Source organism: Citrus clementina, unplaced genomic scaffold, assembly GCF_000493195.1.
Source record: "Citrus clementina cultivar Clemenules unplaced genomic scaffold, Citrus_clementina_v1.0 scaffold_2, whole genome shotgun sequence".
Lineage (NCBI taxonomy): Eukaryota > Viridiplantae > Streptophyta > Magnoliopsida > Sapindales > Rutaceae > Citrus > Citrus x clementina.
In genome coordinates, this window is record NW_006262688.1 from 11,309,637 (window position 1) to 11,321,363 (window position 11,727).

The 11,727-nt window shown below is 35.1% G+C and overlaps 2 protein-coding genes across 2 annotated transcripts; both read left to right on the top strand.

Moving 5' to 3' along the window:
• Positions 1–918: 918 nt before the first annotated feature.
• LOC18051955 (sec1 family domain-containing protein MIP3) lies at positions 919–5,754 on the top strand. The gene is made up of 7 exons (XM_006446748.2): positions 919–1,246; positions 1,573–1,716; positions 2,080–2,229; positions 2,599–3,087; positions 3,546–5,099; positions 5,191–5,259; positions 5,373–5,754. The coding sequence occupies exons 1-7, from the start codon at positions 1,199–1,201 to the stop codon at positions 5,499–5,501; spliced, it is 2,583 nt and encodes an 860-aa protein (XP_006446811.1). The 5' UTR covers positions 919–1,198; the 3' UTR covers positions 5,502–5,754.
• A 668-nt stretch (positions 5,755–6,422) lies between these two features.
• On the top strand, positions 6,423–11,262 carry LOC18051956 (50S ribosomal protein L1). The gene is made up of 10 exons (XM_006446749.2): positions 6,423–7,123; positions 7,210–7,287; positions 7,374–7,415; positions 7,498–7,600; positions 7,980–8,044; positions 8,146–8,190; positions 8,273–8,380; positions 8,501–8,588; positions 9,294–9,340; positions 10,493–11,262. The coding sequence occupies exons 1-10, from the start codon at positions 6,539–6,541 to the stop codon at positions 10,565–10,567; spliced, it is 1,236 nt and encodes a 411-aa protein (XP_006446812.2). The 5' UTR covers positions 6,423–6,538; the 3' UTR covers positions 10,568–11,262.
• The last annotated feature ends 465 nt before the right edge of the window (positions 11,263–11,727 follow it).

Below are 11,727 nucleotides of genomic sequence, written 5' to 3' on the forward strand. Positions count from 1 at the left end.
CCACTTACTCAATCAAGAATTGGTTTACAAGAAATAGATATGTAATAAAATGATTAATGTGTTACACAATTTCTTTGTGAAAACCATTAGATTAACTAAACAAAATAATTAAAATCAATATGAGGGTGGCAAATTTAACACACCCACATTATCTTTCTCTCGCCCTCTTGATTAAAATACTCCCAAGGGCACTAATCATTCAAGATTATTTCAATTGTCTTTTACTTGAGAGTCCCATTAATAATATGTTTGAACTTCTCCTTTAGTTTTCTCCACCATCTTAATGTTATACACTTAACAAATGAAAAGCTTTTAATAGTAAATGGCCATAGAGAAATTATCAGCAACTTAAGTCTATTGTCTCTTATAAGCAAAAGTTCACTCCAAAAACATGTTAAATATTGAATGCATGCGGTATATGAATGCAAACAAATGCTCATCATTTTATTGTGAGTTGATCGTGCAAGACCATAAAAATAAACAAAATATATTTTAAAAAAAGAACATAAATTATTCAAAAAGGAGAAAGATGAATATAAGGTAACAAGTATATAAATGCGAATATTTACATTTTTAACTTTAGTTTTTGAAATAAGTAATACTATATTTTTTTGAGTAGTATTAATATTTTTATTCGAATATGAAGATAGCATAGATTTCATAATGTATAAAATTATTCATTAGTTCAATTTATGAATAAGTATTTTGTTACCTTACATAATAATGTAATAAATATAAAAAAATAATAATAATTGTTTGATAAAAATCTAATGGCGGTGAAAATAGAAGGTAAAGTAATAAAATTTTATAAGGAATTGAGAATGTCTTACATGTGAATAATATTTTGAAAATTAAAGCAAATAAATAAATAAACGGGTAATGTGTTCTCAGCCCAATTTGCTTGATGGGTCGGTGAGGGTCCAATTACTCGTAATTTGACCGACCCTGTAAGTTTAATTTTGCTTTCATCGTAAAAGAGGCAACATGTGCCCTGTGAACCGGCGAAGGGGGTCTAAATCACTGCGCTTCGCTTCGGATCAGACCCAGAAATCATTGGATCCTTGTATCCAAATCGAACGGCCAGAATCAAATCATCATTAGTTTTTGAACACGATGAACGCGTAGCTGCTCAAGATTATAATTTCTGTGATTTGTTATTTTAAATTGGTGCTTTTGCAGAAGGCCAGTGTCTCTAAGCATGGCATTGCTTGATGTGACCAAGTCTTGCATCGATTCCATTAAACAAGTGAGTTCAATTTTTTATTATAAACAATCGAAACAAAATGGCTAGAGCTGCAATATGATTTCCTATTGATAAACACTATGAAAATATTACTGGTTGCGTATAGCTGACGATGTTAATTTGAAATCTCTGTTCATTACCTTCGAAGTTGATAAAATTGATGGAAATTATATCTGAAGCATAACAGAAAACTATGAATGTGAACCGACGGCTCCCTTAGTTTCCACCTGTAATTGCTCTGATGTAGTTTTTTATTTTTATTTTTCCCTTAAATTGCCACTATTTACTCAATGATTTTTTGGTTGTTTTCAATAATTTTTTTTTTTCAGATATCAGAGCACATCAAAGATGCCATCCTTTATCTAGATTCTGGATGTACCGAGAGTTTCCAACTTATCGGAGCATTTCCTGTCCTTCTAGAGCTTGGTGTACGTGCTGTTTGCAGCTTGGAAAACATGTCTCCTCTTGATTCCGTAAGCATTCTGTGACATGTTTCGCTTGAAAGCAGAAACATACGTGTTAGATCCTTATAGAGCTTGTAGAGCTTTGTTGTTGAACATTAGAATTTCATTTCTATCTTCAGATCAACACTTATTCTACATCGTCCTTTTAATCATTTCTTTGCATACCTTGTATTTGAAATACTCAACTGTTGGAGTTTAGGCCATCTCGTACAAATAGAAGCAAAAAGAAATAGTAGTAGCATCCAGACAATTCATCATTGCGTTTTACTGCTAGTTCCTCCTTACGCCTTAACCATTTATGTAGGATATTTTCTGATATTGCATCTCCAACCTCAAGGATGTTTTAATCTTATGAATGAATTGCTTATATAGGTGGTTGATTGGAACTCAAATATCGACCCTATGAGGAAAATGGTGGTTATGACGTCTCGTCTACTAAGTGATGCACATCGATATATTGTACGATGCCTGAGCGCAAGCTACGGTATTCGCCACTGTGCAATATTTACTTCTATTTCAGAGGTACTTTGTCAACTTGCTCTTCTGATTAGTTTGGGTTTATTAACTCTCTCTCTCACAAGTTTCATTTGTTTCATTCTTTTCATGGTATATGCAAGTTGTGAACTTAGACACTAGTGTTTATTTTCCTTCACATTAGTTCTGAAGTAGATTCTTTTAATAGTATTAATATACTTAAGAATCAAGCTGGAACTTCTTTTGTGGTTCTGAAATTTAGCACGAGGGTTGCATGTTTTTTCGTCAATATTGTGATTTAGAAGACAATGTTACAGTGACAGCATTGTAGAGGTTGTTCTCAAGTGGTATTTCTGGCGTTGCCTATTTATTTTGCATTCTGTGTTTTGAATCTGATTAGAGATTTTGTCATTGTAGATAGCTCACTCAGCTTATACTGATTCACCTCTGGGGCCAGACGCATTCCATGAATATGAAACCTTGCTTCTCCAAGATTACGAGGAGCTTGTTAGGAAGCGTCAGACGAAATCTCGACAGTCAGAGGATACTGGATTCCAGAAAAGGTTAACCTTTGAAGATGATGGATGGTCACATCTCACATCTAGTAAAGAGGATACTTCTACCTTTGAAGCCAGTTCAAGTGGAAAGGATTTCTATAAAGAAGATGTAGGGCAAGAATTGGTTGTTTCTGTGCTTCACTTCCCCATGATTTTGTGCCCTCTTTCACCTAGGGTTTTTGTCTTACCTTCTGAGGGATCTGTTGCTGAAGCGTGCCTATCAGTTGAACACGAAGATTCCCTTAGTCCTGGGTTGCCTCCAATAGGTACTGGATCATTTTCTGATGGTGATGATGTCCCTCCTGGGGCAATTCTTACAGCACATCTTATTTACCATTTGGCATCAAAGGTAACAAGAAGCTCATTTAACTTATTTTTATATACATTGTAATATATTCTCTCATGTTTCTATCTCGATGATGCGCCAATATTTTCTATCTTTTAAATTGCCCATGCATATTTTCTGTGAAACTTACCTGAAAACGAGAAATTCAATACTGTAGGTCACTGCAAGAACGCCTATATAAATGTTATATATCTTGTTTTATTTAAGTTTAAATGATCTAGGTATATTGGGAACCATTTTCAAGTGGTTGTTTTTTATTTTTTGAAAATTAAAAAGAATCCTACAAGTACAACTACAGTATCTGTGAAGCAGTTGAGAACAAGATAAAAAATTCCAAATTGTGTAGATACTTAAGATAATTATGTAGAATACTCTTTTTTTTAATATATTTTTCCTGCATTATATCATATTGATAGCTGATTAGTATATTTTTACCCTGTTTCTTTTATTTAAATGTCTAGATGGACTTGAAAATGGAAATATTTTCCCTTGGAGATCTATCAAAAAATGTTGGGAAGCTTATGACAGACATGTCAAGCCTTTATGATGTAGGTCGACGAAAACGAACGGCTGGGTTATTACTTGTTGACCGTACATTTGATCTTCTTACTCCATGCTGTCACGGAGACTCGCTTGTTGATCGTATGTTTTCATCTTTGCCCCGTAAGAAGAGAACAGCATTCTATGCCCACATAAAAGGCTCACAATCGCGGGCCAAGCTTGGGTCTTCTAGTGTACAACGCTCTCCTGTTGAAGTTCAGATACCACTGGCAAAAATTTTAAGTGAAGAAGATTCCAAATTAGATGATTCTCGACTTCAAGGAAATATTGAGGCTTTTCTACGTGGGTGGGATGCTTACAACTCATCTTCCGAAGTTGTAGATTTGGTTTATCTCAGCAACAAAATATATAGTGAAAAGTCCCTTTCCTCTGAGATTGAGCTACTTAGTGGATCCTTCGTCTCCACTGAAAATTTTCGTGGAACACCATATATGGAAGCTTTATTGGATAGAAGGATGAAAGATGGAACTGTGTTGATAAAGAAGTGGCTTCAGGAAGCACTACGTCAAGAAAATTTAACTGTAAATGTGAGAAGTCGTCCTGGTTCAGCTACAAAATCGGAGTTGCAAGCCATGATTAAAGCACTGGCCAAGAATCAGTCATCTTTAGTAAGAAATAGAGGAATTATTCAGTTTGCAACAGCTGCACTAGCCGCTCTTGACGAATCTCACAGTGCCAGATGGGATGCTTTTATCAGCTCAGAGAAAATGCTGCATGTCAGTGCCGGAGACACAAGTCAGAGTCTTGCTGCTCAGATTGGTGATCTTATCAATAAGAGCTGTTTGGTTGGATCACATGACCAAAAGACCCGAAAAATGGAGCTGTCGTCAAGGTTACTCTCATTTAAAGATGCCTTGCTCCTTACAGTTACTGGATATATATTGGCAGGTGAAAATTTTCCGACATCTGGGTCTGGTGGCCCATTTTCATGGCAGGAAGAGCATTTTCTGAAAGAAGCTATTGTGGATGCAATATTTGAAAACCCATCGGAAGCAAAATTTAAGTTTCTACATGGTCTACCAGAAGAACTTGAGGCCAACAAAAACAGAATCAAATCAGAGGAATCCAAAGAAGCGTCTTCCGATCCGTTAGACATTGATGATTTTGATGATGATCAGTGGGGTAAGTGGGGTGATGAAGATGCTGATAATAATGATAACAGAGAGCAGCAATACAATGACATGCAGTTGAAATTGGAGTTGCAAGATAGAGTGGATAATCTTTTCAAATTCCTTCACAAGGTATCTGGTCTGAAGAGGAAGAATATACCTTTGAGAGACTCGGCATTTGGTTCAGACAGTCACTTCCACGGTGATTCATATGCAAGCAAGGGATTACTTTATAAGCTTCTAATGAAAGTTTTGGCCAAGAGTGATGTACCTGGGTTGGAGTACCATTCATCTACAGTGGGACGACTTTTCAAAAGTGGGTTTGGAAGATTTGGCCTCGGACAGGTAAGTTTTAATCCCCGAAAATTTCATGGGAATCCTGCTTCTGTTCTGTAGTCATGAATTGCTTTAACTCTTTGGTTTGCAACTTGCACAGGCGAAACCCAGTCTTGCTGACCAAAATGTTATTCTGATTTTTGTTATCGGGGGCATCAATGGTCTTGAGGTTTGAATTCCTTTACTCTTTTTGCTTGTTGCATCACAATTTTTTCTTTGAAACTATGGCATTAACTTTACCAAAATTAAACATGACACTCTTTCTTCTTTCTATGCTGCCAGGTTCACGAAGCTCTGGAGGCGTTGTCTGAAAGTGGAAGGCCTGATTTAGAGTTAATTCTTGGTGGAACAACTCTTCTAACCCCTGCTGACATGTTTGATTTACTATTGGGAGACTCTAGTTACATTTGATTTGTTTATAACATTTTCTTTTTCATTCTTTTGTTCTGGTAAAGTAAAAATACACATAAAAGAAGGTCAATCGGAAATGCAGTTTACCAATAATTCACATTCTTTGTATTGTAAGCAACAGCTTGTAGTTTTAGTTTTATTTGTCGTCGGGCAATAAGCCCCAAATTATTTCCCATTAGCAAACCTCATAAATTCAACAAGAATATTATCATTGTGGCATTCGATTTAAGCGTCCTTATAAATTACAGGTTAAACGGTACGCTTCAAGCATAAAAAACTCCTTTTAGTATTCTGGTTTATGTGGAATGTATAGATATTTCTGATTTGTAACATTACTTTTGCATCTAATATACGATAAGTTTTGGTAACTTGTGATTGTTACAGAAGTTCACATATAGTTAATTTAAGATATATCAGTATCTACAATAAACCATCCAAAGTCCTCTTTTTATTAAAATTAAGCTCCAAATTAGTGCCTATATATATATATATAATTCTAGTTTCAGATGATTTATTTTTATTATTTTATGTTTATGTCTAATTTATATATATTTATATCACATTAGTTTGTATAGTTTAAATTGAATCTAGTGTTTAAATTTAAATATCAATATTCCAAATATTTTATTAGATCAAGTATACTCTATTTGTTATTAAAATATTATAATTTTTAAGTTACAGTTGAGATTAAAAAAATATTATAATTATAAAATAAAAATTAATAATACGTAATAAATATAATTTAATAAAATTAATAAAAATATAATAAATATTTTATTATATAAATTTAAAATTAAATTAATTTATCTTTTAAATTATAACAGTCGGAGTTTATTAAATTTTAAATTATAGTCGTCTAATCTCAAATTTAAACGGGGCGTTAAACTCATATGAAGTAAATGGAAAAAATAATTATTTTTATTTTTTAAAGTTTTCATTTCATTGCAGATTTGCAGTCGCTTAAACCCTGAGAAACCCACAGTCGGCCTCTGGTGTAATCGCCGAGTGAGAGCAACAGGTAAAGCAAAGCAGTCAAAATGGCGGCCGTGAGGCTTCTTCTCTCCCAAGCTCGCCGCCACTGCCTGACCAAACCCCACGCTTCTCCCTCCGTAACCTTCCAAAGAACTCTCTGCTCATCAACAGCAGTCCAAAACGACGACGAACCGCAAAACCCTCCTAAACAACCCATTCCAGTCGCATCCTACGCCTCCAAACCAAAAGACGAATCAAATGCTCCCATCGAAAACGCACAACAACAACAACAACGAGATGAACTGCAATCCGATAACCCGCCCCGCGATTTTCAGGCCGGGGAGGCCCGAACGGATTTGACCCGGGAGGACATTCGATACCTCAAGGATGTCCCTACAATCACTCCTGTCTCGTATCCGTCCCGCGTCGCTCCTCTGCCCGAAGCCGGAGAGCCTGCTAGCGGGGAGGCTGAGGGGGAGGGAGTCGGGGAGGGGAGGAGAATTCAGGCGGAGAAGAAGACGGTGAGGTTTATGAGGGTGCCGGAGCAGGCGCAGGTGTCTGTCCCCTACCCACTGTTGATTAAGCCGGAGAGTAAGAAGAAAGAGAGCAGACCGGTTCTTGATTTGATGGACGCCATCAAACAAGTCAAGGTCACTGAGTTTAGTCTATATATATTTGATTTAAAAATTTACTAGATGATAAGTTGGTTTGAGCTGATTATTAGTGATTGTTTCAGGCCAATGCCAAGGCTACATTTGATGAAACTGTTGAAGCTCATGTACGATTGGCCATTCCTCCTCGCAAAACTGAGCTGGTATTTGCCCAATTCATCTATACAAGTGAGATACTTCTTAATTTTCTTCTTATTTAGTACTTATTGGTATTTAAATTAAACTGCAGATAGTTCGTGGTACTATGAATCTTCCGCATGGTGATAAGAAGGTAGTTTTTGAAGTTTGTGCTATGTTTGATTAAGAAAGAAGTAGAGTAGTTGGTTCTTTTGATGATTGTAATGAGTTTTCAGGCCGTCAGGGTGGCTTTCTTTGCTGAAGGGGCTGATGCGGAAGAAGCCAGAGCTGCTGGAGCTGATGTTGTTGGTGGTTTAGAACTTATTGAGGAAATTGCAAGTAATGTAGCATTATTCTGACTGTTATATGATGATCAATTGCTGTTGTCTGTTATGTTTAGTTAGGAAATCTTTATTGAGTAGCTGGCGGTTGCTATTGTTCTTCATTCTAGCCATTTGATGTCATCCTTTGGATGAGTGTTACTTTTAGGTTTCCTTTTTATATTCATGCTCTCTCATACTTTTATGACAACTGTATCCTTTAATTATAATCTTGCTCATGTTAGTTTGTCCTGAAGGACTGTTTATTTAGCAGCATGATTGAATCCTGATTTACTCAGAGATCTGTTATTTTTTTTATCTTGTGTTTCAGTTCAGGGAGTAATCTTTGTAAACCAAATTATGGTTTAGCTCTGAAACTTTGGCTTGCTTCTCTGCAGGCAGTGGCAAGCTTGATGTTGAGAAATGCTTCTCAACGCGTCAATTCATGCCTCGTCTGTTCAAGGTTTTGAAACGTGATTGATCTTCTAAACTGTGTGATTCATAAAATTTGCAACTGGTTAATTACTTATTTTCCTTTTTTCTCTTTTTCTTCTACTTTTGCAGATATCAAAGATTCTTAATCAACATGGTTTGATGCCAAATCCTAAAGTGAGTAAATCACCTGTTTAGCCTCTTCTTATGTGCAGTGACTTATAATGCCCTCAAACAGTTGTACTAATAGCTAGTATAGCAAGGTACAGTAACCAATGACGTTGCTAGAGCGGTACAAGAAGCAAAACAGGGTCACATTAAATTTAAAATGGATAACACATCTAACGTGCATGCAGGACTTGGAAAGGTACTAGCATCCTCCTATATGGTGCTTTGTCTATCTTATCTGCAATGTATATAAATACTGGAAGTTATTTTTAATTTCTATCTCCTTATACTTCTCATTTGGTTACAATATCTTCTAAAGGTGAGTCTGAAGGAGGAGCTTCTGCGTGAAAATGTTGGTGCATTTGTAAATGCTCTTCTGCTGGCAAAGCCTGCAGGCTTGAAGAAAAGTAAGTTGCGTATGTTATTTACTTTCCTATTTATTGTTCATGGTCAAAAATGATTTTAGGTTTTTTTTAAAATCATTTTCAAGCCTTGGCAAAAGTTGTTTGGTCACATCTGATCAGGAAATTAGTCGATATTGAAGTTATTTTTGGAGTATCATCAACAGATTGAGTAGTCCTTTATTTATTTATTTATTTGTTGTTATTTTCTAATGGAATGGCCTGTCTGAACTTTCTTTCTCTGCCATTCCGAAGAATTCTGGATTTTGTTTTGCTAAATAATTTGGCTGAAAACTTTTGCCAGAACACTATCAAAGAAGTGATATTAAGCTGTTGCTGTGGTCCTAGACCACACAATATAGTTATGAGTTTCAAGCACTTTGCTGCATGTTCGTCTTTACAATAGAATCATAAGGTCTGATATATTATATTTTGGTCAGTGCAACTACAATCCTCTCCAAGCTATTGAAGCAATTATAGATGGCAATGAATCATCTAAGATCCTGCTGAAATTTACTCTGTCGAGCAGCATTAGTTGTTTGATTTAGTCCAATTTGTTATTGGTATTTCATTTTCACTATCTTTTAGGTGTATTGACTTGGCATATTTGTGTGGATGTTTTCTCAAGTTGGGAACTTAATAGTTACCTTCATCTGTTCCCATATGGCCAGGATCTAATGAACAGCACTTCTTCCTTTTACTTTTTTGCAGCTTCTAAATTTGCTGGCTATGTGAATTCCTTCCATATGTGTAGCACGGTAAGCTCATATACTTTGTTCTAGGTTGAGGTAACATGGAGAATTCTTTACTATTTCATTCATAAAGATTGACAAAGAATAGAACAGGACATCTTTAGTTTTTTGAGTAGCTGAGCATTTCCAGTTCAATCGGTGCCCATGCTACTTTCTTGTGTATCCTTCATCATTGAAACAAAAAATAATTTGTGTTCACACACTAGGCTTTTGGAATTTTAAATGAAAGACTAAAATAAAGATTTACTATAAATTAATCAAGTCATAAAGATTTTTTTGTGTTATATTGTTTAGCTAGATGCTTATTGTAGACTTTTTTTTTGTTTTGGGGGGGTGGGGTAACTAAAAGTTTTGGCTTTTACCTTAGTTTTAAAATATTTTAATTGTTGTGTTTTGTTTTGTTCCATAACATATCATTTAGATCTTCATCAAAACCTCATCTCTTACCCACAACGCTATGACCACTGTTGTTGCATCGCACCATCACTACCACCACAAAACGATCCTTACCCCCTCCTGTCTTACTTCATTTATCAAAATCCATATTTTTGTTTGCAACAACAATAATATTAGCAGACATTTACTTTGGTAGAATTTTTTACTTGGCTCAATAATGTGAAAGTCACTATATGCTGGAGTACATTGAACATCGTGTAATCAATATTTCATCAATTAACAAGTTTTGAGCTCATCTTGGTAGCATCATCTACAGGTCATACCAATTTTCCTAAAGCAATGCCATATTTAAGGTCTGAAATAGCTATATATATATATACATATATATATAACAAAGATACTGATATTTTTATGAATACATAAGTATAAGCTTTTAGGTTGGTTTTCACTTGTACCTGTCTCTGGTGAATGAAACCATGAAGCTTATTCACTAATTGAAATTAAGAACCATTTATTATATATATATATATATAATAAAGATACTGATATTTTTATGAATACACAAGTATGAGCTTTTAGGTTGGTTTTCACTTGTACCTGTCTCTGGTGAATGAAACCATGAAGCTTATTCACTAATTGAAAATTAAGAACCATTTATTTTGTCGGAATGTGTCAACACATTTAGCTCCTACTATAATCTTTTAGCATTTTTTCCATTGCTGTTTATTTGTAGTTAACTCCCTGCATTTGTTAAACCTGCAGATGGGACCATCATTCCCTGTTTCAATACAGTCGTTATCCCGAGCTTTAGATCAATATAACAAAGTCGCACATTGAATGATGTTATGCATAGGAGGAGATTTTCATTTTTCCTTTTCAAAATCTTACTTCCCTCTTCATTTTTTGGCTTCCGTCGTGGTCGCGGCATCTCTCACTCGGACCAAGATCTTGATATACATAAAATTAGTTGGATTAGGACAAGGATCAGAATGCGAATTGACTACTACATTCTGTTGTAGTAATTGTTGGTAATCTGCTTTAGGTTTCTACATTTGGCGGCAGAATTTCACTTTGAACATTTTTTTCCCCATTTTTCCTAGTGCACTCTGTAAACTCAATGTTGCATTTGGAGTTTTCCTTTTCTTTTCAAATAATTGTATTATGTAGCCTTCACTCCGATTGTTACTTCCAAGCCGCTCCTTATAAGGTGAATTGAAGTTTTCTTTTGCTGGGAGTAAAAACAAATTACCAGGGGAACAGAAAATAAACAGAATAAAAACAGAAGACGGGACCGTGGTTGGAGGATACGGGTATGGCTGACGCAAAGTTGTTGAATTACCGAATTGCCCCTGATGGGCACATGAGGGGAGCTGGCTCTACCTGTAATAGCGGTACTTTTGAGATGTGGGAGATTGTGCAGTATTTGTCTTGTTAGCATTGTTGCAAGTGGTTTTACTGTTTCTTGTTGTGTCTAATCAAACCCACTAAAACGTGCGGGTCTATGGTGAGTTAACGTTTTGCATATTGCATTTGATGCCCTTTCATTTCTACTTATTACTTTTCATGTCAAACTTTCAGTTTAATCTCTTTCAGTCTTTCATTGTACGGGTGATGGTGATGCAATGGTAGGAGAGTAAAATGGGATAAATAAATATATATTGCATTTAATTTTTTCAAGATATAAAATATTCAAAATTACATAAAACCGTACATATTAGTAATTAAGTTCAAATATTATCGAATTTGGAGTATTTTGAGATGATAAATAGTTTAAAAGAAATACGAGGCTTGAACATAGTTCACATGCGTCAATACAAAATGTTTAATTTCTATTCTCACGCAATACTTAAAAAAAAAAAAAGTTGTATTACATAATTTTTATATGGACAATGTTTATATAAAAGTGTTTGATGTATTCTAAGTATTGTAGCAAAAAAAAAAAAAATTAAGCTCCTAAATGAAAAATTATTGGTAAGAATTGTTAAAAGCCTTTAAAA